Raw genomic sequence first — 24,628 nt, forward strand, 5'->3', positions numbered from 1 at the left:
ACCTGTAAAAAGACAAATCAGCCTCAGGACAAAAAGTAAAACACTCGATTAGACTGGGATCTACAAGAAAGGTATGAGGTGGGGAGTGAGAACAAGAATCTGGCTGTCAGGCTCAGTCCATAACCCCTTCTGAAACAGCAAAGCTTTTCTGAAGTGAAACAGCTCAGGGACAGAGCTTAGCTGCAGAGGGAAGGGGAGACGAATGTGAAAATAAGGCATGAAGGAGCCCTACCACCCACACGTTTGGCCTCCTCTCCAGGTCTTTGCTGCTGCAGAACCTGTCAACCAAGCCAAATTACTGACTGCAGACTCAAAATTTAAAGAAGATTTTGTCACTTATATGCATTTCAGGAAAGGAAAGGAGGCTCACAGTCAGTAGCTGGGCAATCATGATCTAGTTCCTTAACACAACAAAATACCAGGCTTGCTTTTACACATGAATACCCCCTTCACAAAGTGAAGTGCCTTGTGGTCAGGAGAAAGAGGGACTTCATGATACTCAGGAAATGGAAGAGAAGACCTTGTGATATTTAACCTATGACATTGTAGTCATAGGTTAACAAACCTCAGGCTACTTGAAAGGGGTCCTAGTGTTTATCCGTTAGCATATTAAAACCCTATCAATTTGTGGAGACTTTAACTTTCTTTACCTACTGACCTGTATCAATGTCTTATTAAGGAGAGGCTGTCTTCTTCCTCACCAGGATACTCTGATAACTCCAGCTTGGAGTGATAAGGGTTTGCAGTAGGAAGGGAACCACCCCACCAAACCAAATCCCCTTCCGAGGTGTCGATTCCGATTCATAGCGACCCTGTAGAACAGAGTAGAACAGCCCCATAGGATTTCCAAGGCTGTAAATCTCTACAGAAGCAGACTAACACATCTTTCTCCCAAGGAGCAGCTGGTAGCTTCAAACAACTGACCTTTCAGTTAACAGCTGTGCACTACCCACTGTGCCACCAGAGCTCCTTGAGGGGAACAGTGGGGGTGAAAAGGAAGGTTGGATGGGAAAGTTTTCCGAGGAGTGAGCAATGCATAGCCAAGAAGAGGAGGGCTGAGTGTGCACGTGGTAGGGCCTTGCTGCTTTTTGCGCTGAAAAAATAAAAGCAATCTGAAGAGAACATCCTCATGCTCCCACTTCCAAATCTGCCAGCTGGCCTGCAGTGTACCTATATACACTGCCTGCCTTCCTGGAAATCAATGAGTTGTCCATGTGGCTGGCTGAGACCATCTCCTCTACCTGTCCCCCAGATGCCACCTCCTCCGTCTACTCCTGTAATTGTCGCCTCTCTTTCCTGCATTACCAAAATTTCTTGCCCAGTTAATTCCTATCATAGAACCCTATAATATATACCATTTAAAAAAAAATTCTCAGGGACCCACATTCCTCTCCACAACGAACCCATTTCTCCCATCCTCTTGAGCCCATTCCTATCTGGCCTTGATAGAAGTGGATTCTACTCTATAATGGAATCCTATATGCTTCTATAGTGTATTCTCCTTGCAGATCCTGTAATAACTCACCAAGAAAATTCCCATTCCGAGCCACTGCATTTGCTGTTCCTTCTGCCTGAACCACCATTCCTCCAGATATTCACATCTGGAATATTTGCTCTCTCCATTTTTGTTCAAATGACAGCTTCTGAGAGAGGATTTCTCTTATCAGGCTATTTAAAATAGCACCTTCCATTCCCTATCTCTTTACTCTGCTTTATTTTTCTTCATATCGTCTGACTCTATACACACACACACACAGATCTGTCACTATCCCCAGCATGCAACAGTGTCTGGCAAATAGTGGATACGCAATAAATATCTGGTGAATGAATAAATGACCTTCGTCTCAAGCGCATAGTTACTACCAACAACGTGCAACCATATCCATTAACTGTAAGACCCCGGGACCATGAGCCTTTGGTTTCCAGGAATGTGGACGTGCACCTTTAACGTATAAACCATACTTCACTCTCTTAAGAGACATACGGTAGAGCTTCCGCCCTCGCCCAAATCTCGGAAAAGGAGGGGCGGAAGACTGTGTCATCAACCTGCGCCGGCCTACCCCGCGACGCGCCGGCTGCTGGCGCAGCCGTTCGTTCGCCCGGCCTCCCCCTCCCCGGTTACGCGTTCTGGTTCCGCCATGGAATCCAACAAGGATGAAGCCGAGCGCTGTATTAGCATCGCCCTCAAGGCCATCCAGAGCAACCAGCCCGACCGAGCCCTCCGCTTCCTGGAGAAGGCGCAGCGGCTATACCCGACGCCGCGGGTTCGCAGTGAGTGTGAGGCGCCCTAGGAGCACAGAGGGATATTAGAACTGCTTGTGGGGAATACGGGAACGGACCGACGGGAGCAGTTGGAGGAGGGGGAGGGGGAGTGGGGCGCGGCTACGCCTGCGCACTGAGACGCGCCGTGGCTGCTGGGAGGTGTAGTTTTTCTCTCCCACGCTTTTCCGGGATGCTGGACACCTGATGACAGGGTTGTCTGTGACTTCATCCTTCGGGGTGCTTGTGGAACCCTCTGGGATTTGGAGTCCCCGAGAATGCCAGGCGCTGGCAGGGGGAGCCAAGGGAACTTACCTGGAAGCGAAATCGAACTACGTTTCCCAAAGGGCCATTTGGTGGCCCAGGGCCAGTTGCCGGCCTGGGAAATATAGTTCAGGAAAATAAACTTCGCTCCTCTGAGGGAGAGGATGGGTGCTAGAGAGAGAGAAGGAAGGCTTCCGACATTTTTGCTCCCTGAAAAATCGCCTCCCGTCTTCGGGGCAAGGGCCAGCGATCGCCCTCCCAAAACTAGCGCCTGATTTTACCCCCGTCCCACCCCACCACCTCGGAAGGCCCGTCCGGAGACCAGACCGTCACTCCTTCCATGAGCCTCTTAACCTGATTGTGAGATTCGGAGCGGGTGGTCTTGTCGGAGATGCTGGCCTCAGCTATCCCCATCCCACCCTTGCCCGCAAGAGTCACCAGTGGCCGGCCATATAGATGGCTAGGCAGCCCCCCAGCTGCCAAGTGGTCCTGAACCGAAGGCTTCCAAACCAGGGAGAGGCTAGTGGGTCATCTCTCCTCATCATTTCATTCTACCCAGGAACCCTTTTTCTTTAACCTAAGTCTGCAGAGAAGTTTTTCTTAATACAAGCTGGAGGGGAAAAAAGAATCAGTCCATTAAAGATAGAGGGTTTATGCCTGCAATTACCTTTTAGTAAACCAAGTACTCAGATCAGAAGACCCTTGTTCTTGTCCTATTACCATGTGACCTTTCTGTGCTTGGGTTTCCTCACCTGAACAATTAGAGGGTTGGTGCAGATAATATGAACAGCAATAATACCCACAGGGCTTTTCAGTTTAGAAAGCTCTTTCACATGCGTTTTCTCATTTGAGCCTGCCTTGTCAGGGAGGCAGAGCAAAGATCATTATTTTTGTTCTGCAGATGAAGAAACATCTCAGGCAAGGGACTTGCCCAAGATTATACGGCCAGAGATTGAAAAATTGTGTGACTCCATAAATGTTTATTAAATTAATGGGATGGAAATGAAGAGCAGCAGTCAGTCTCCTAACCACCCCTGCCCACTGAGAAGACAGGAAGGGGGTCATTGTCAGTAGTAGAAGAGGCTGCCTGGAATGCCTGAACTTTCCTCGCTCTGGCTCTGCAGGTTGATCTGTGGCCTGTTTGCCTCCTTTTGGAGATGTTTTTAGTGTGTTCCTGCTAGAACTCCCAGGTAACCTGCTAAAGGAGCTTCCATGTGAAAGAAGCCACACTCTGTAAGAGAGGAGCTTGGTGGGGTGGGGGCCCTCCAGCTGTCAGAATTCTGTCTGGCTGTCTGATGCTGCTGGGGGCCCATGAGCAGGCAGTCAGGAAGGAGACGGTGACACTTGACTGTACATGGCTTGTGGGGGTCTTCCTGTCAGCAGGTTTCCTGGGCCAGTTCAGGAGGTTGGATGGGAGTCTTCCCCGGGGCTCAGGCAAAAGAGTCAGTTGCTGCATATTTGTCATATTTGTGCTATTCTGGAAAGAGTATCTGCCTTATCCTTGTCTGTAATCTTCACCTTGTGCCATTTGCAGCCCTGCTCTTTGCTGATAAGGACCTGGGGTTAGTTTAGGCCTGGGAGTGGGAAATTTTGGCTAACAAATATAAGTGGTTGTCTACTGGATGCTTTGCGTTTGAGCTCATTCCAGATGCATAGGCAGTACAACAGACTTTTGTTGAGGTTTTGTTTTGTTTGCAAAATCCTCTGTTTGGTGCTAATCGAGATAGCAGGATGGGGATTGGTGAGGTGTGATCCCTCGCCTCAAGGAGTTTACTAGCTAGTGAAGGAGATAAACTTACAGAAAAAAATAATATCTCAAGGCAGAAGATAACAACTGACTCAACAAAAATTAAGCACAGTGCTAGATTCCAGGGACTAATGGATGGATATGAACAGTCCAGTCCCTGCCCTCCCTGCCTATGTCTGCTAGGGTGGAGGGGACACCACAGGGGGCCAGGGACAGGTTCCTGAACGTTAAATTATAAGCAGTGTAGTGAGTGTTCTAACAAGGGCATAAAAATAATGGTAGATTACAATGAGGGAAGGCTTCTGTGAGTAGGACAAGAGGCAGCATTTCACCTGGGCTTTGAAGGAAGATAGGAGACTTGGTGAAGGGCATACTGGGAAAAGGCATGGAGGCCAGAAGTTGTACAAAGGTTTGGGGCAGGGGATTGAGTGTAGCAAGATTTGGAGACAGTGGAGGCGGTAGTTTGTATATAGAGAGGGTAAAGGCTGGAAAGTAGAATGAGACCAGATTAAAGCCTTGCCAGGCAAAGATATTTTCATTTTATTGTATACTTAGTGAGGAAGCCATTGATGTTTTTGATAGGAATAGGGTAAGGTAAGGTACTATTTCAAGAAAAGAACAGCATGAAGGTAATGAGAGGGAAGATAAAGTCAAGGCAGAAAACCACTTGGGAGACTATTGCACTGAGTGAGTTAGAAGTTATGAGGGCCTGATACAAGGAAGTATGGATAAGGATAAGATCATTGGAGAAGAGGTGCTAAACATTAGTGTGAGGGAGAGGAGCCAAGGAGAAAGAAAGGAGAAGTCAGAATTCAAGCTTTTGTGACTGGGAGGAAACCAAGGATGAAGAGCTGGGGTGGGAAGAGAAGGTGAGGAGAGATGGGCAGGGTAGGAGGTGCCAGTGGGACAGTCAAGAGGAGCTGTCAGTCTGGAGCTGAAAAGAGAGATCCAGATTCCAGGTGGAAGTCTGCTGCCATCAGCTTGGGGGAGCCCATTGGGTTGTGGATGGCTGAGGTCACTGGAAAAGTGTAGAAAATGTAGAGAAGGTTACTGAGGACAGAACTGTGGGCCGCCCCTGCCCTTAGCCAACGGGTGAAGCAGAGGAAGCAATAGAGTGAGATGGCACAATGAGAGGAAGAAGAAATCCCAGGAGAGGGCAGCTCGGTAGCCGTGGAGAGGAGTGTGAAGGAGGTGGTGAGCAGCACTGCCAGATGTTGCAGAGGCCACGTGGGGAAAGGACAAGGTGAGACTGGGTGGTTGTGGGTTTGGGGGTCAGTGCTGTCCTTCATCAAGCATTTTCAGTAGAGTTGGGAGAGAGATGAGAGGGAGAGGTGTGCATGTGTACGTGTGTGTTTGAGAGAGTGAGTTGAGCCAGACCTCAGAAGGTTGAGGAAAGAATGTTACTGTTGAGTTGGCCCTGACTCATGGCGACCTTAGGTATAACAAAGAAGCATTGCTGGTCCTGCACCATATTCATGATCATTGGTATGCTTGGCATTGTTTTGGCTATTTATAGTGTCTTCCAAACTAGGGGGCTCATCTTCCAGCACTACTTAAAAAAAAAAAAACTCATTGCTGTCAAGTCAATTTCAACTCATAGTGACCCTGTATGACAGAGAAGAACTACCCCATAGGGTTTCCAAGGCTGTAATCTTTATGGAAGCAGACTGCCAAATCTTTCTCCCACAGAGTGGCTAGTGGGTTTGAACTGCTGACCTTTCAGTTGGCAGCCAAACGCTTAACCACTGTGCCACTAGGGCTCTTTTCAAGCACTGTATCAGGCAATATTCTGTTGTGATCCATAAGGTTTTCATTGGCTAATTTTCAAAAGTAGATCACCAGGCCTTTCCTCCTAGTCTGTCTTAGTCTGGAAGCTCTGCTGAAACCTGTCCACCGTGGGTTACCCTGCTGGTATTTGAAATACTGGTGGCACAGCTTCCAGCATCATAGCAATGCTGAGGCCACCACAGTATGACAAACTGGCAGATAGAGGCTGGGAGCGTAAAGGACCCATATTTGGTGGTAAAAGGGAGGATAGTAATGGAACAGAAAAGTGATCAGAAGGTGCCACAAGAGGGAGAGCTTGAAGACGCAGTGAAGAGAAATGAAGAAATAAGAGGGGAAGATCAAGAGCATGGACGGAAGCTTGGTCTTGGAGAAGTGGAAGGACAGACAGAGGGAAGGGTCAAGGATGAGAGGAGGCTCAGAGCAACCTTGAAGGACTGAGGGACCTCACAGGTTGGCCTTCTCAGTGAAGTAGGCTGTGAGGGGACTTGGAACTCCTGCTGCAAGAGGAGGGACAAGTAGGCACTGAGGGCTGGACAGTTGCTGTGCGGAGCAGTAGCTGGGCTTTAAGCTGAGAGGTCACAGAGCAGGGGTTGTGGAGCCAGTCAATCTCTGTCTGGGAGTTTCTCTCCAGTGCCTTGCAGCCTGATGGCCACTGGAGTTAGAAAACCAAAAGGGAAGAACATGCTCAGAATTTCTCAAGCTGAAACAACTGAAGAAAAAATTCAAGCCTCAAGTTGCCATATTAAAGGATTCTGTGGGGAAAATACTGAACGATGCAGGAAGCATCAAAAGAAGATGGAAGGAATACACAGTCACCGTACCAAAAAGAATTGGTCGATGTTCAGTCATTTCAGGAGGTAGCATATGATCAAGAACCGATGGTACTGCAGAAAGAAGTCCAAGCTGCACTGAAGGCGTTGGTGAAAACCAAGGCTCCAGGAATTGATGGCGTACCAATAGAGACATTTCAGCAAACAGATGCAGCACTGGAGGTGCTCACTTGTCTGTGTCAAGAAATTTGGAAGTCAGCTTCCTGGCCAACTGACTGGAAGAGATCCACAGTTGTGCCCATTCCAAGGGTGATCCAACTGAATGCAGAAATTACCGAACAATATCATTAATACCACGCACAAGTAAATTTTGCTGAAGATCATTCAAAATCTGTTGCAGCAGTACATTGACAGGAAACCGCCAGAAGTTCAAGCCGGACTCAGAAGAGGACATGGAATGAGGAATATCATTGCTGATGTCAAGTGGATCTTGGCTGAAAGCAGAGAATACGAGAAAGATGTTTATCTGTGTTTTATTAACTATGCAAAGGCATTCAACTGTGTGGATCATGGTAAATTATGGATAACATTGCAAAGAATGGGAATTCCAGAACACTTAATTGTGCTTATGAGGAACCTGTACAGAGACCAAGAGGCAGTTGTTTTAACAGAACAAGGGGATGTCATGTGGTTTAATGTCAAGAAGGGTGTGTGTCAGGGTTGTGTTCTTTCACCATACTTAGTCAGTCTGTATGCTGAGCAAATAGTTTGAGAAAAAAAGAAGAACGTGGCATCAAGATTGGAGAAAGACTCATTAACAATTTGCAATATGCCCATGACACAACTTTGCTTACAGAAAGTGAAGAGGACTTGAAGCACTTACTGATGAAGAGCAAAGGCTACAGCCTTCAGTATGGATTGCTCCTCAGCATAAAGAAAACAGAGATCCTCACAACTGGACCAATAAGCAGCATCATGGTAAATGGAGAAGACATTGAAGTTGTCAAGGATTTCATCTTACTTGGATCCACAGTCAACACCCATGGAACAGCAGTCAAAAAATCAAATGACTTACTGCATTGGGCATATTTGCTGCAAAAGACCTCTTTAAAGTGTTGAAAAGCAAAGATGTCACCTTGAGACTAAGGAGCACCGTATCCAAACCATAATATTTTCAGTCACCTCATATGCATGCGAAAGCTGGACCATGAATAAGGAAGACTGAAGGAGAATTGATGCCTTTGAATTAAGATGTTGGCGAAGAATATTGAATATACCATGGACTGCCAGAAGAATGAACAAATCTGTCTTGGAAGAAGTACAGCCAGAATGCTCGTTAGAAGCAAGATGGCGAAACTTCATCTCACATACTTTGTAAATGTTATCAGGAGGGACCAGTCCCTGGAGAAGGACATCATGCTTCGTAAAGTAGAGGGTCGGTGAAATAGAGGAAGACCATCAAGAAAATGGAATGACATAGTGACTGCAACATGGACTCAAGCATGACAACGACTATGAGGATGGCATAGGACTGGACAGCATTTCATTCTGTTGTACACAAGATCACTATGAGTCAGAACGGACTCAGAGACACCTAACAACAATGGGAACTTCTGTAGGCTTCAGTTTCCCCAGCGTACAAAGAGAGGGCTGGCCTAGATGATCGCTTACACCTTAGGCTGCCTGAGATGTTATGAAATGGCCAGCTCTGGGGTCCAGAGGAGGTGGGGAAGGACAAGGTGTGGGAGGGGGAGGATCGGCTGCTGAGGGATTTCAACATTCAGGGTGTATGAGTGAGAGGTGTTCTGGTACTGGTGAAGTCCAGGATCGTCCTTTAATGTCAGCCAATCTTTGTGAACCCCACGCTATGCTTAACCCTTCCATTCACCTTGTTTCCCTGAATCTTATTTATCCCTCACAACAATGCTGTGAGGTCAGGGGTCATGTCTTCACTGAGGAATTAGATAATTTAGCAAGATCCCGAGTTAATTAGAATTATCTGTCTCCAGTCCCAGGCTCCGCCCCAGCTCTCCTCCCTTTCCTGAGTCCCTCTGAGCGCTACAGGTCCACGGACAGAGCCTGGAAACACAACAGCTTGCCTGAGAACAAAAGTGACAATCATAGGCCACGCTTAACGAGCATTTCATATTTACTAGGCACTGTGCTACGTTCTTTACATGTGCCCACCCATTTACTCTTTCAGCCCTTATTAAAAACCAATTGCCTTCAAGTCAGCTCCAACTCACAGTGACCCTGTGTGTATCAGAGTAGAACTGTGCTCCATAGGATTTTCAGTGGCTGATTTTTCAGAAGTAGATCATCAGGCCTTTCTTCCAAGGCACCTCTGGGTGCACTCAAACCTCCAACCTAACAGCTGAACATGTTAACCATTTGCACCACCCAGGGACTCCTCAGCCCTTAAAAAAAAAACAGTTAAAAATTCTGCCCATATGAGGGAGATGCAGTTGTGCCAGCAGAAGCCGAGTAACTTGCCCAAGGTTTCCCGGCTAGCAAGTGGCAGAGCCAGGTTTAAACCCTGACAGTCTAACTCTCAAGTCTCTTGGAGGAGGGGTAGCCCCTGGTGGCTTTGGCCGTAGAAATGTTCTCACCTCTGCTTCAGCTGCCGTTTCTCCCACCCTGGCTTTGGTCGCTTCCACTGATTTCCCTTCTTTTTAAATGTCTGCCCGCCTAATGGACGACTACCACAGTCTCCACCAGACTGAGTCCAGCACAACTAGATGGTGCCAAGCTACCACCACTAACTTCTCTGACAGGGATCACAATAGAGAGTCCTGGACAGAGCTGGAGAAGAATGTAGAAAAAAATTCTAACTCATAAAAAAAAACCCAGACTTACTGGTCTGACAGAGACTGGAGAAACCCCGAGAATATGGTCCTGGACACCTTTTTCGCTCAGTACTGAAGTCACTCCTGAGGTTCAGCCTTCAGCCAAAGACTAGACAGGCCCATAAAACGAACAGTAATACACGTAGCTCAGCCACATATATGAGACTAAGTGGGTACACCAGACCAGGGGTAAGGACAAGAAGGCAGGAGGGGACAAGAAAGCTGGACAAATGGACATGGGGAGCCCAAGGTCGAGAAGGAGACAGTGGTGACATGTCGTGGGGTTGGCAACCATTGTCACAAAACTATGTATATTGATTATTTAATGAGAAACTAATTTGTTCTGTAAACCTTCATCTAATGCACAAAAAAAAAAAAGAGAGAGACAAAAACAAAATGTAAAAAAAACTGCCCGCTTTCCTGGGAAGTGCCTCTAGAAACAGGCCCCTTCCACCGTTGAGGTTTTCACCCTGCGCCACTGGCTCACCTGGTAGCTCCCCACCTTCCCACTGGCCTGGAAAGGATGAGCCTGCCCCTTCCCTGGTCCTTAACCCATTGCTTGGGGCCAAGCTTCCAGGCAAGCCCTGCGTCCTGAGCTAGGCTTTGGGCAGCAGAGCTATGCTAGCTGCCCGCAGTCAGCATGGTGGCTGATTCCATGGGGTGCTCTGGGCAAGCAGCAACAATGGGCCAGAATCGCAGAGTGCTTGTTACAGCTGGGGACACAGCCCTGTGGCTTCAGGCACAGATGACAGTGCTAACAGTGATCACCACCATGCTTTGTGCACATTCTCTTATGCCATCTTCTCAATAATATAATGAGATAAAGCACTCTACTCACTTTACAGCTGAGGAAACAGTCTCAGAGAGGTTAAGTAACTTGCCAAAGGTCACACAGCTAGGAAGGGGCAGAGCTAGGACTTGAACCCAGCTAGGTGTGTCTAACTCCAGAACCACATTAAGTGGTTTTATCTCCTCCTCCTTTTGTGACATTGCCTGTCAGTTACTGTGCCAGAAGAGTCAGGATGAGGCCATCACATCCCACAGGATGTGGGGGTGCCCAGGCCACAGGGGAGACCTGCATGCCAGTAACCAGAAATCTTTCTAACTCAAGCAGGGAGCTTCTGGGTAACTCAAAGCACGTCCATTCCCCTTTGGACTCTTTCTGCAGGGTAGGGGAATTAGAGTGGCTGACTCCACGTACCTGAATGAAAAGCTTCCAGAAACTTCCCTGAGAGGCAGTGGAGAGAGCCCTTGCTGTCCCCTGGCTGATGCTCCTACATGCCTGTGGCAGTTGGATGGCTGGTCCTGTTGTCCGTAGGAAATGCCAGGCTCAGCCTCGACCAGTGGGGCTTCCAGAGAAACTGCAACAAGCAACTTCTTTAAAAGCCCCAGGAAACCAGCAGACCGGCTCCTCTCTCTGTCCTGTTTCGACCGGCACCTCTTCATCTGTTGGTTTCTTCCATCCCTCGGTGCCGGGCATGGACCTGGTGTCTGGGGCAGCCTGAAATCTGGTGACACCTGGGTCCAGAGCCTGCAGGGTGTGGAGGCTTTGCCTTCCTGAGCCTGGGTGCTCCCAGCCTCCTCATCCCCACGCACACCTCCTTGTCTCCTCACCTCCCTAGACAGTCTGCTGCCGGGGGACCCACTTCATAGGCCATGTTATAACATGAGCAGCTACTCGTTTGGAACATTTACTCTGTCAGACCCTGTGCTAGGTGCTTCTATAAATCATTGCACTTCACCCTCATACCACCAACATGAGGAAACCGGAGTTCACCTGACTTCTTAGATCTCCAAGATCATAACCTCGGCTAGATTTAGAACCTGGGCTTTCTGCTTAGCTTGTCTTCCGTACTAGGAATGACTGGGCTGGAAGGGACTCAGACTCTTGTGGTCCAGGATTGTGACGTAGTGAAGGGCGTGGGCCCTGGGGCTGGACTTCTGGGTCTACATACCTGCTCGGCCACTTCCCCAGCTGAAGAGCTCAGGCAGGTGGCTGAGCCCTGGCCACAGCTCCTTCCTCCTTACGATGGGGTGGTGATAAGAATACCTACCTATCTTGGAATCTCGTAACTCCCGGCTCCTGTGTGTGAATTTCACATCAGGCGAATTTGCTGCAGCCGAGGCAGCAGTGGCTTGGGACACTGGGGCCCACGTGAGCCCAGTTCTCTGCTCCCAGCGAGCCCTGTTCTAGGCCTCTCAGGTGAGAGCCAGGTGTGTCACAGGAGAAGTGTGTCTGACACCAGCACGTGACTTGAGCCCAGTAGGGGACAAGCCCAGGCAGTCTGCATCCTTCCCTGCAGAAGTGCCCTGGGTCCCTGTGGTAACTCAAATGCCTGGTTTTCCAGGAGCCTGCCAAGGGCTTTGGGATTTTACCACCTAGGACACTGCCCCAGGCATGACTGAGGTTTTCTGAGAACTGATTTTGTGCCTGGAATAAATGGACACAGGGGACTCCTGCTAGAGATTCGGGCCCTTCTTCATTGAGAGTCAGCAGGAACCAAGGGTTTGAATAACTGTGACCCTGTCTGAGGGTAACAGCTCATGCCCTGTATAGACCCTAATCATTGAGGCAGGACATTTTGATATGGCCAGCTATTTGGAAAATGTGAAAATAACAGGTAGTGAGCACAGCAGATTTTTTTTCTGACTCTCACTCCATCCCTCGTCCTCTGGGGCAAACTGATTTACCTGCTCCTCTTCGTAGCTCAGCAAAGGCCTGCAGCCTTCCAACCAGTCCCAGCTGAACCAGATGGTCCTGCGAAGTGGGGTTCCCCATGCTAGGTGCTTCGCCCATCTGGGCACTCAGTGGAGGAGGGCTACTGGAGGCTAATGGTTTGTTTCTGAGAGAACGGGGGTATCCCATCAGCAGCCCCCAGCCAGGAAAAGAGCCCCTGGCGTGGTTGGAGGAGGAGCAGGTAGGATGCCGTGGGCTGTGGGCTGGCGGGAGCAGAGCTCTGATAGTCTCCTTGCCTTGCACAGCGCTGATTGAGTCCCTCAGTCAGAAACCACAGCCCGCCGGTGACCAGCCCCAACCCACAGGCACGACCTGTGCAACCCGCAGGAAAGCAAGTGGGCCCGAGGTCCCCTCGGCCAACGGGGAAGCTGGAGGTGGAGAGAGCACCAAAGGCTACACTGCAGAACAAGTAGCGGCCGTGAAAAGGTAGGGGGCCAGCTGAGCAGGGGTCTGGTGTTGGGGGGAAGCTTCGGCTCCAGAGAAGGCGTCCTGCAGCCCCTCCTCCACCTCTGATCTGCCTGTGATCTGGGCTTGGGGGGCCTTGGAGAAGGTCCAAGTGGTCTGGGTTCACCGTGACCACGCTTTGTTTCCCAAAGGGCCCTGGGTGCAGTGTGGGAACTTTGGTACCCGCCTTGCCGGGACAGCCCACAGGAGAGGCTGAAAACGCTGACACTGCTAGCTTTTCTTGCGGCCAGCCTGGCCTGTTTACACAGCGCTGTTTGTCAGATGGAGATGGGGCCTGGTCTCCCCTCCAGATGCTCCCCCAAGTCACAGCCCCACCCCCAACAAAGACCCTTTCAGACCAGAGCCTGGGTGGGTGGAGCGGAGACAGGAGGCGAGCTCTCCCTCTGAGCGGTGGGTGGCCCCTGTGGGAGCAGCGAGCCTGCAGCAGTCGGCCGAGGTTTCTCAGGAGCAGATACTCCTGGCTCTCATTTTTCCCCAGCCTCCCCATGAGCAGGCCTCAGGAGTCCCACCACAGCCCTTCTCACATTGTCCTGGGTGCTGGGGAGGACACAAGCAAGCCTGTGTGTGACCAGAATGAGTGGAGTGTGGTACAAGAGCATAAACCATATGTACATTTCCCCTTAACCTGGCAGGGTTCTCTGGTCATAGGCAAAAGAAGCTGACCTAATAGGGACTTTGGGAAGGCCTGGAAAAGGCCAAGAACCAAGTGTCTCCAGGGACCCAAGGAGTAAGGCTTGATGGGAGTCTCTTCAGGGCCCTGTGGTCAGGTGAACAGACACCTGCCATTTCTGCCACCCACTCGAGGTCAGGTGGCCAGGAGAGAGGACAGTTGGCCAAGCTTGAGTCCCACATCCCACTTGGGGAGGTGTCCCCTGACTGACAGATGTTGGCAGTCCTCCTGAGATTGCATCCAGTGAGGGTCCTGTTGGCAGAGGAGAAATGATCCTGCCTGACAAAAACAGCTGCCCCTTCTTAAATCCTAAATGTATTCTTGATGTTTCTGTGGGACTCTCCGTCACAGTCATAGGTCACAGTGGCTCCTTGTCCCAGAGGTCAGACGGCTGACCTGAAGGAACCGCCATGCCCTGTGGTCCCCTCACAGCCTGCCCAGAGCTGTGTGCCCCATGCTGTTCTCACCCTCTTCACTGCACGGATCTGGGCCCAGGTGGCGCCCCCCCACCACACTCCTCTCCCTCCCCCAGGGTCAAGCAGTGTAAAGATTACTACGAGATCCTAGGGGTGAGCAGAGGGGCCTCCGAGGAGGACCTGAAGAAGGCCTACCGCAAACTGGCCCTCAAATTCCACCCAGACAAGAACCACGCGCCTGGAGCCACTGAGGCTTTCAAAGGTAAGCCACCCTGTTTCCTGTCACTTTGGTGTTTTTATCTCCTGTCCTTGGGCCAAGACAGCTTTCCCAGGAAGTGGGGAGCAGAAGAAAGTGAGCTTGGGCCTGAGACCCGTGGCATCAGGAACTGCTTCCCAGGAAGAAGATCCTAGGAGCCCCCTCTGCTGTGCAGAGTCTGTGAGAGCTCAGATAGCACCACTCCTGCACCCCCTTCCCCCTTGATGGACTGTCTTCAGGCTCGCACAGTGAGAGAGGAGCAGGACCAGGCCCCTAGGCTCACCCATCTGCACTTCCCCATCTTGGAGTCTTGTAGCTGCCCGTCTGGGTAACCGTTTCCCTGTGCTGAGGGGCAGGGCAGCCCCAGAGCAGGGGCCTTGGGCCTGGTGGCCTCCTCAGCACCAATAGGCACAGCCGACTTCCCCCTACCCCCCTCCCCCCTCCCCACTTAAACGCACACACCCACACACACCCCACTTACATGCGCGCGCACACACACCACTTACATGCGCACACACACACACACACACCACTTGCACACACGCATTTATACTGTGTCACACACACACACTTATACTGTCTCTCACCCCCCCACACACACACACATACACCCTCACCCATGCACACACACACTCACACACACATACTTTCTCACACACACACTCACACACACTCAGTCACTCACACACTTGGAGCCTGCAGTAGGAGCATGGCAGTCTCTCTGGTCTTAGACCTGTTAGGTTCTGGGATGGGTGCTCCAGTTCTGGCTGAAACCATAGGCTACCTTTTGTTCATTTATGTTTTCATTTAACCTGTCGGGCTCACCTGGCACCAACTAGGTGCCAGTCCTGTGTGGCTGTGCACTGCCGTCCAACCTCTCCCATAGACCTCTCTTCCTTTGCTCATTCCCACTTTGTCCTCTTGGAGGCCTTTGGGGCCTAGGCTCACCTCCCCCAGGAGATAGAGCATGGGTGACTAGCCCCACCCAGCCTGAGCAGGGTGATGCAGAACAGGGGCCAGGACCTTAGGCAGGTGGGGAGCCTGAGGCCAGACCTGAGGCAGAGGCCAAGAACCTGGGGTGTTGTCTCCTCGGGGCCTTCCCCAGGAGCTCCATTCCGGGCTGCTCTCGGTTGGTCCCTGGTGGCTACCAGGCTGCAGGCAGTATCTCCCCCTGCTGCCTGGTAGCCACACCTGAGGGAGAAGGGGAATGGCAGAGGGAGGGAAGGTAGCCACGGCTAATGTTTCTCCTCTCCCTGCAGCTGCCCCTGGTCTGACAGGCACCTAGAGGCCAGGTCTGGCCTTGGGGCCTTGTCACAATGGGAGGGGGGGTTCTGCCCTCCTTATTCCCAAGCATGCAGGCTCTGAAGCAGATGCAGCTTTGGTCCACTCCTCTGAGAAAGTGGGTCCTGGGGGCAAAGGAGCAGGAGACTGAGGAGGAGCCAGAGCTGAGGTCTTTTGCAGCACAGGCTTCATGCCCAGGAGCTCTGATGGGCAGGCTGCAGGCCAGGCAGAGGAACAGTAGCTGGGCCCGGGAGGAGGCGACTCACCTAGGCCACATGATTAGCAATGGGGGCCTTGACTAGAACCCAGGGCAGGACCCTTTCCAGCAGGTCCTGCTGCTCTCCAGTTTACAACAAGGACATCCTGTGTCTGTCTGTCACATGGTAACCTCCAGAAGGGATGCCCCAGCCCATTGGGCACCTCAAGGGAGAGGAATGAGGCGACAGACAGACTGGGGTTGGATTCCCGGCCTCGGCTTTCTCATTGGTAAATGGAGATGGGGTTGCTATTAGGTGTGGATGAGCTGATACCTGTGCAGGGCCTGGCTCACAGACGAGGCTCGACCATTCTCACTTGGTGGAGAGCAGGGAGCCAGAGTGTTGATCCTCCACCTAGCCTGGGCTGCCCAGGCTTAGCAAGGGACATTCTGTCCCCGTACCTTCCCGCTGGCTCCCAGGACCCTGCTTCCTACATCACTTGGGTGCCTGAAGTGAGTGTGTGGCTGCCCTGGGAGCATCCACCCGCAGCCCTGGTGTCCTCAGGCCTGACCTTCTGCCTCCTTTCCAGCCATCGGCACAGCCTACGCAGTGCTTAGCAACCCTGAGAAAAGGAAGCAGTATGACCAGTTTGGTGATGACAAGAGCCAGGCGGCCCGGCACGGCCACGGCCATGGGGACTACCATCGTGGCTTTGAGGCCGACATCTCCCCTGAAGACCTCTTCAACATGTTCTTTGGCGGTGGCTTCCCTTCTAGTAAGTGCCTCCACCCTCCCCACAGCCAGGTCTGGCTGACTCCCTTCCTGGGGATGATGGTGGGGCATCGGATGCCCGTCTCTCCCTCTCCCAGCAGCCCCAACTCCTGACTCAGTCCCTCTGACCCCCAGGTAATGTCCATGTCTACAGCAATGGCCGCATGCGCTATACCTACCAGCAAAGGCAGGACCGCAGAGAGAACCAGGGTGACGTGAGTGAGGAAGGCGCTGGGGAGAGCTGGGGGAGGGTGCCACACCCCAGTGCAGGGTGTGGGGCCTGGCGGAGGGAGTTGCATTCCATGCTGTGTACTCTGGGACCCGCAGTGCCCCTGCAGCTCTCAGCTACAGAGCCATCTTGGCCCACTTGCCATTCTGCTGCGGGACACCAGAGGGCACACCCTCTGCATGCCCACGGGAGTGGGGTTTGATGGCTTCTGTTGGGGAATGTACTGCAGAAACTTCTCCACCCACAGACAGGCTCCATTGTGAATGGCTTTTGTGCAGTCCCATTGTTTATAAGCCAAAGTGACATTTTCCAAGCAACGACTGGACTCACAGCAATGGAAAGTTAAACTTCATGAGAGAATTGCAAGGATGACAACGTCGTTAACTCTTCTTGTGTTTCGGCACTCTTAAAAAACGTGTACAAAACATACAACAAGCCAGTGCTTCAGATGCATTGCGTGTACCACAGACTGAATACCGGCCGGCTGCCCCAGTGAAAACACTGGACGGCTGCAGAGGGCTTACAGTCAGTCCAGCAGGCAGAGGGGTCCCATCTGCTCTGACAACGTGGCCGTCTGTTTTTATTTGTTCACTTTTTATACTTGCTTGTTTTGTGTGTATTTAACATACAGAAGTTTTATTTTAATCACAGATTATCACACAGTGACTAAACGTATTAATTTCTAGCTTTTTAATTGGTAATTTTTCAATTGGTAATTTTTCAGTTGGTAACATATTCCTGTGGCTCCGAATTCAAAAAGCCCCGTTCTCCTGGAGGCAGCCACTTTTGTTGGTCGTTCAGCGTATTCACACAAGTGACTGTGTGGGTGCCCATCTCCCCTCTTTATGGAGCCCAGGTTGCAGTTTTGCTTTCATCTGGGAAAGCTGGCAGGTGGAGGAGCTTCTGTGTTAATGGGACCTGCGGAGGATGGGAGAGAGTGGTGGTGTGGCCTGTGACAACGGGCTCCTGCTACCTAGGCCCCATTGTGATGACGGGGCACCTGGTGACAGTCTGGCTGGTGCTAGGTCCACCTCGGTGACAATTGGCTCTTCCTCCAGGGCGGGCTGGGGGTGTTTGTCCAGCTGATGCCCATCCTCATCCTGATCCTCGTGTCAGCTCTCAGCCAGCTCATGGTCTCCAGTCCACCCTACAGCCTAAGCCCAAGGCCGTGAGTACCTGCAGCCGGGAGGGGAGGCTGGGGCGGTGGGCAGACAAGGGGCTCTGGAATCTCGGTCCATGAGGGGCCTTCCTTCCTATCCTGATCCAGCAGGTTCATGATCATAATGCAGACAGCCAGCTTCGAATCAACCCAATTTGCTTTCCCAGTTGAGCTGAGGGTCTTAATCTTTTTAGGATCACAGTCCCCTAAGACAATGAAACAAAAGCTACAGGCCTTTTCCCTAGAACAATGCACATACACACAATTTTGCATACATATGGTTTTGCTTCATGACACACACATACACACCCAGGTTCTTATCTGCTCCTTGGTTGGGGGCTCTAGAGTCAGACAGAACAGGGTGACTTTGAATCCTAGCTTCTCCACTAACTAAGAAGCTGTGTGATTCTGGGCAAGTTACTCAGCTTCTCTGAACATTGGTTTCCTCATCTATAAAATAGGAATAATAGCGGCTACGTGCTTGTGAAAATTAATGACTAATGCATATAAAATACTTGGCTCATTTGAAATGCGCAGCAACATTCGTGGAATGGATATCTGTCTCGACTGCCAGTAGTGACCTTGGGCAAGTTATTTCACCATTTAGGGCATCAGCCCCCCTCGCTGATTTCCAGCACTTGGCACAGCATCTGATACGGAAGAGTGGGTGCTTGCCTTCTATTTGTGGGAGCCTGGCAGGATCACTGTCAGCCAGCAGGGGGCAGGGTTGGTCCGTGGGACCTACACCACCCTCTGCAGGCTCCCAGGAGCCTGACAGCAGCCCTTTTCTCTGCAGCTAGAGAGAGGAGAGGCGGTAGTTTTTATGGGGAGGCAGGGGTCGCCCTCCCCGGAACACTGCCTCCTGTCTGCGTGCTGAGACTCTGACAGCCTCTGAGGCTGTGGGCGGAGCTGGACGATAGAACCCAGGAGCTGGGAGGATACCACTCCTTGGAACCCTTCTTGTCATTTTGTTCCTAAGCCCCTTAACTCTGGACAGGAAGCTCCTGCATAGGAGACACTCAGCAGCTGTTGGCTTAGGGGACGAGTGAGGAAATGGAGGCCCAGGGAGCTCACGTCATGGCTGTCAGAAGCACTTCTCTGACCAAGGCCTCTGCTCAGAAAGAGGCTTTTCCCCCAAGCCCTGGGGTCAGGATGTGGGGAGCAGAGCCTGAGAGAAGGGCCTGCCATAGTCTGGGCCACTTAAGAGGAGAGGCACCCTGACTTTTCTTTAGACCCTCTCTTTTGGAGACACGTGCATTCTTGTTCTAGAGTGGGTGGAAATCAAAATCATCTACTGTGTGGCACCTCCTGGCCTGGGCCCCATCATCCCTAGAGCTGCCCTGGGCCTGGGGACCTGGGCCCACTTTGTGCCTGGTCTGTTCCTGGCCAGGTCGGTGGGCCACGTCCACAGGCGAGTCACTGACCACCTGAACGTCATCTACTACGTGGCGGACTCCTTCTCCAAGGAGTACACAGGCTCCAGCCTCAAAACAGTCGAACGGAACGTGGAAGATGATTATATCGCCAACCTACGAAACAACTGCTGGAAGGAGAAACAGCAAAGTGAGTGGGGGGGAAGAGGGTGGAGGTGGCAAAGCTTGGGAGCAGGGAGCAGAGAAAGCCCTGCTCGCCCAGAGATTTGTGGGCCCTGAGCTCCACGCCTGCATTTCCCTGGGGCTGGGAGCCAGGGGCCACCTGTCCATTGTGCATTTCCCCCAGGTTCCCACAAATCACTGCCATCAGCCTTGGCTCCCAGAGGTGAGAATGTGGAGACAGACTGGTGCAGGTGTCCTCAATGCCCTGGATTGGGCATCCAGATCTACCTTGGTTGGCCTGACCTAGAGTCTGTAGAAAGGGGCCTCCATCCCCCTCCCAAGTTAGGACTATTGTCTTTGCTCCTCCAGGGTCTTCCCCAATGGGAGGCCAGCTCTGCCCAAGCTCCTGGGCCTATTCCAGCCTTTCCCATCCTCCCCTGCAGGCCCAGGTAGGCTGCCCAATGGCCTTCAGGATGTGCCAGCTATGCCCTGACCCTGCCCCATTGCTTTGCAGAGGAAGGCTTGCTGTACCGGGCCCGCTACTTCGGTGACACAGACATGTACCACAAAGCACAGAAGATGGGCACCCCAAGCTGTAACCGACTGTCAGAGGTGCAGGCCTCCCTGCATGGATAATCCTGGGCCAGCCACGCCACCGAGGTCCAAGTATGAACCAGGACCTCCTCTGCCCTGAAGCTCCTGGCAGATTTTGGCCCTGGTCATAAGGGTGGGGGGTGGGGAGTGCTGGTGATTTATGGCACAGACTCCTTGTCCCAAGCCTGACCTCCAGTCTCCAGAGACAGACAGCTCTGGGCCTACTTGGAAACTGAGGTCTATTTCAGCCCTCTGGTGATACTCCCCCACCCATCCTCACCCCTCCTCCCTGACTGGGGCTGCGGGGTGCCCAGGAGCCAGGCAGAATGGGGAGCCCCAGACTGTTGCTGAGACCACTCGTGGCTCCTCCATCTGTTCAGCCATCAAGTTACCAGCGCAGCACACTCTGGTCTGTGCCCTGCTATTTAGGCCACCAAAGGTCACTGGGCCCAAGATAGTGCCCACACAGACTGCCTGCCTGACACCCGGGAGAACCACGTGGGAACGGGTGGGCCCTCTGTCCTCCTAGGCAGGAGGACATGGAATGAGATGAACGGGCAGCTGATAACGGGCAGGGTGGGAACCGACAGACTCTGAGGCAAAGAGACCTGCGCACCCTTCTTGCTCCCTTCTGGTGGGACCAGGACACCCGTGAATGCCCACAGCACCTGGCAGGCTGGAAGCCGCAGGCATCCGGCCCTGCCCAAGCATCTCGCCTGTGGTCTGAGGAAGGGAACAGACAGTTACAAGTTCAGGGTCGGTGCTGAGCTGCTCAGTACAGCAGGGGCGGGGAAAAACGAAAGTTGCTGGTAGCAGACTACCCACCTCCTTCCCCCTCCGCGTGGGTGGTGGGCCCTGTTCCCAGTATTTGCCAGAGGGGGCAGCTGGGACCAAGCCCAGAGGAGTGTGGGCAGAGCCCAAAAGGTTCTTCTCTTTATTGGTACCCTGCCCACCTCCTCTGCCTGGTCCCCTCAGCACAGATCCCACCACAGACTCCATGCTTTGGGGCCATTTGTTAGTGCCTTCAGGAGAAGGGTTGAGAGGTGGAGGGTTGGGGCAGGGGTGAGGTTGGCAGCACACAGCAGCAGGCTTGCCTGTGCGAGCTAACCGTTCCCTTCTCCTTCCCAGACTATGAAATCCCTGGAGAATTTGTGGTGACATGCACTGAGCCAAGGTGATGGACTGTATATTTAAGGAAAGACATAAAAAGAAAAAATTAAAGTGGAATTGGAGGCCGAACACCGCACAACTGCCCTCTCTCTCCCCGAGTAAATGCAGATGGCTCTTTGGACGGACAGGAAGGCCTGCCACGGGGCTGCTTCCCTTCCTCCCAGGACTGGCAAGGCCCCAGCGCCACAGCGCTCTCTCCTAGGATACAGAAACCATGGCAACAAAAGTAGAATGTGAAACTTGCAGCAAATGGCTGGGGGAGGGGGTGGTCACTGCCTTTCTTCCCCCCTCTCAGGAGTCACTGTCACCTCTAGTAGAAGCTAGTTGGAGGCCTTGGCCAAAGATAGAAAGGGGGAAAGAAGCCTCTCCTTAGAATGTAATTTATAGATGCACGTGTATGTATATGTATATCTATTTATATGTAAATAGGCATATATAAAGATATATATATAGTCTACTTTTTAAACTATGCAGGGATTTGGTTGTTTAGCAGATTTCTTCCCTGTTTTAGAAAGCGAGGCCTGTTTGGGGAAGGCAGCCTGATCCGTCAAAATCCCAACTTAGCCACAGCTGACAGCCTAAGGGAAGTCAGGTCGTAGAACGTTTCCCGAGCCTGTTTTCAAAGGCAGCAGTAATCATGATAGTATAAATCTGATGAAAACTTTGAAGGCTACCAGGTTTACAGTCAAGCTAGAGGGGAGCAGGGTGTCGGGGAGAAAGGTGCCCCTGGGGGCGGGTACTGGGTCAGTATTGGGTCACAGTAGCTGCCACAGACAGGACCTGCTGGAGTGAGACCGCCCACCTCAAGCTGCCCCTCCCTTTGGCAAGCTCAGGTGGGCTCTTTGCCCTGGTTTCCAGGAGTCTCCAAGACAATGCCAGCAGAGAACACCAGGGTCCAGAGAGGGAGACTAGGCTGCCCAGCCACCTCCCCCACCTTCTAGTCCCTAAGTGGGTTTTGCCTTATAGGTGCCCCAGGGCACAAGTCCATGTTGCCACTGATTTTTCCTAAGTCTGCACCAAGGACTCCAGAAGGCTGTTCCTCCATGGATCAGCCAGGTGATGCCCAGGACCCCAGGGTAGCAGCCCGACTCCTTCCTGAAGAAAAGTAAATGCCTGCGGCCACCAGTGTCTTCACCCTCCATGGATGCAACTCCACCAGGGCCTTCTCTCACACGTTGGATGAGGGGTGTACCTGGAGCAGAATGGTTTTCCTATTCTCGCCTTCAGATGAGGATTTTTCTCAAAATAGCAGCTGCTGCCTGGGGAAGGGAGGGTGGTGGTGTTTATCTCCACAGTTTATACCGGGTCTTTTGGAACTTCCATTTTTCCCGAATTTTCCTCTGGCGGTGGGTGTGTCATTGAGCCTGCCATCTTCCAAAGCCTTACTTCCCCAAGCTGCCAGCCAGGAGGTGATAACTATCCTCCCAATTTCTCTTGGCTCTTTTTTTTTTAAAATCTCCAACAAATAGGATTCTTGATGGGAAAAGGAAGCTTGGTAAGGAAATGTCAAATCTTTTTTAAACAAGGTCCTGTGCTGTGATGAAGTGGCCACGCTGGCCCCGAGAGCTGGTAAGAACTGGACGAGGGCTGAGTGAGGCCCGCGGTGGCCCTGGTGCTCTGCCCCCACCACCCCGCCTGGCTGGTCTTGGTAAACGTCCCTGGATGGGCTGAGCCATGTGCAATAAGAACACAGATCCCAATGGATCCCCTGAAAAGCTGTATTTCTTGAATTAGAATTCTGAAATTGTACATCTATAAATATATGTTTAGTATGTGATTGGCTGTGGTGGGTCTTTTGAGCAGGGGGGCTGAGGTGGGGGCCACAAGTGCCTGTTGCTGCTGACACTGTCCAGCCCATGCCACAGGGAGGTTCTGGTGACGGAGGTTCTGGTGACAAGTCCAAATATCCTCTTGCCCTAGCTGACAGCCACTTTGGTCTCAAGTGCTGTTCCAGGGCTGCCTCCATCCAAGCAAAGAGTAAGGGGCATGGGTGGCTGTCGGACAGGAGCTGAGTAGGACGGGGCCAGGGATCCCTGACCCCAGTCTTGGTGGGCAACCTGGACAACGACCACCAACCTTGCTTTCCCCTGTTCCTACTCTTTCCTCCATCTTTGTTTCTGTCAGGCTTCCTGTGTACCTGAGGAGTCGGTGTGAGCAGAACAGATTCAGAATCCCCCCTCTCCAGCCTGGAGCCGCTCCTACGAGACCCAGGGCATACCGTGTGGGAGCAAGGGAAAGTTCCCTGAGTTTCTTTCCCTCTCTGGCTGTGGTCTTCCAGGCCATCCTTCTCACACCACCCCCACGGTGCGCCCTCCGCCCGCAGCAGGTCGGAAAAGTTAAAAATGTAGCAGCCCAAGTAGGGCTTCCCGTGAATGGAGCAGCAGATCTGCCCAGCTCCCAGAGACAGAGCCGGTGGCCCTGACTGGTGGGCCGAGGCCCCTCCCGCCACCGCGCCAGCCAAAGACAGGCGGGCTGCTTGGTGGTGCCACCGCAGCCCAGGAGCTCATTGGCTGCCCCCACCCAGGGTTACCGCAGCCTGCCCTGGTCCAGCTGCGGGGGGCGGGGGCGGGCTCAAGCTGCCACTTGTTAACTGCAGTTGGCAGAGGTGTTGCCAGCCATCCCCCCATTCACACACCCCACCCTCCTGCCCCCACGGCACAGTTCAGGAAGCTAGAAAGGGGCAGGACAGACTCCGTCTGAATGTTTGCAGCGAAAGAGAGACTGGGACAAGTCTCCTCCCCCCACTATCAGGTGGCAACACAAGCCACTAGTCCATCCAAGCTCCCAGGGACTTGCCAGCTTATCTCAGCCCATGCTGTGCCTCGGTCTAGAGAGAACTTCAAGGGGAAGGAGCACATGCCCCAGCCCTGCTGTGACCCCACCCCAAGTCACCAGGGCAGTCACCGGGCTGTCTGGGGCAGGCGCACGAGCATTACCAAGACTCGGTAAATAGACTGTTGTCACAGTGTCTGTTCTGGAGCAGGTCAATCCCTATGAGACATGGCACCATGTGGCTTCAGGGAATGAGCCCATATCCCAGAGCAGGAAACTGAGGCTTGGGGGAGGGAAACATCCAAGGGTCTCCAAGAAGCTGTGTATGTCTTAGGGGTCTATGTTGCAAAGCAATCGTTCTGCAAATATTTGCTGAAGACGTTTGGGCAAGGGTTGGAGCCAAGGGCCCAAGGGAATTACAAAAAGGAGGGAACCTGAAATCCCTGCGGTCAAGGGAATCACAGCCCACTGGGGCCAAGTAGGGTAGGTGGGAGCCCTGAGTCCAGGAAGTGGAAGGGATAGAGAAAGGTCACATTAAGGAAAATGGGCCTTCCTTCATTTGGTGGGCTTGAGGAGAGGTCAAGCTGCTTGTTTGAGCAGCCTGTTGAAGCAGGTGTACTTTCTCCCAGCAATGACAAAGGTGTCCACTTCCTCCAGTCTGCATCACCCACTGCCACTCCCCACCCCACCCCCCGGTGGCAG

The 24,628-nt window shown here is 52.3% G+C and overlaps 1 protein-coding gene across 3 annotated transcripts; it reads left to right on the forward strand.

The window, feature by feature from the left end:
- Window positions 1-1,152: 1,152 nt before the first annotated feature.
- Window positions 1,153-23,549, forward strand: DNAJB12 (DnaJ heat shock protein family (Hsp40) member B12). Of its 3 annotated transcripts, none has more exons than XM_012557519.2 (9): window positions 1,153-2,271; window positions 12,657-12,837; window positions 14,079-14,224; window positions 16,286-16,471; window positions 16,603-16,682; window positions 17,755-17,864; window positions 19,246-19,418; window positions 19,905-20,002; window positions 21,113-21,219. In XM_012557519.2, the coding sequence occupies exons 1-9, from the start codon at window positions 2,139-2,141 to the stop codon at window positions 21,140-21,142; spliced, it is 1,137 nt and encodes a 378-aa protein (XP_012412973.1). In that variant the 5' UTR covers window positions 1,153-2,138; the 3' UTR covers window positions 21,143-21,219. The 3 variants fall into 3 exon arrangements, with proteins under 3 accessions (XP_012412973.1, XP_004383305.1, XP_023593466.1); XM_004383248.3 differs by having other exon boundaries at window positions 2,116-2,271; window positions 19,905-20,056; window positions 21,113-21,638; XM_023737698.1 differs by having other exon boundaries at window positions 2,139-2,271; window positions 19,905-20,050; window positions 21,113-23,549.
- Window positions 23,550-24,628: the final 1,079 nt, after the last annotated feature.

This window comes from Trichechus manatus, unplaced genomic scaffold (genome assembly GCF_000243295.1).
Source record: "Trichechus manatus latirostris isolate Lorelei unplaced genomic scaffold, TriManLat1.0 scaffold00106, whole genome shotgun sequence".
NCBI classification, from domain to species: Eukaryota; Metazoa; Chordata; class Mammalia; order Sirenia; family Trichechidae; genus Trichechus; species Trichechus manatus.

What these genes read in the sequence shown, in the direction of transcription:
- DNAJB12 (XM_012557519.2), top strand. Translation starts at nt 2,139, where the DNA reads ATGGAATCCAACAAGGATGAAGCCGAGCGCTGTATTAGCATCGCCCTC. An exon ending in TGGCGGTGGCTTCCCTTCTA is followed by an intron (nt 16,472 to 16,602) that starts GTAAGTGCCTCC and finishes TCTGACCCCCAG; the next exon opens with GTAATGTCCATGTCTACAGC. An exon ending in TACAGCCTAAGCCCAAGGCC is followed by an intron (nt 17,865 to 19,245) that starts GTGAGTACCTGC and finishes GTTCCTGGCCAG; the next exon opens with GTCGGTGGGCCACGTCCACA.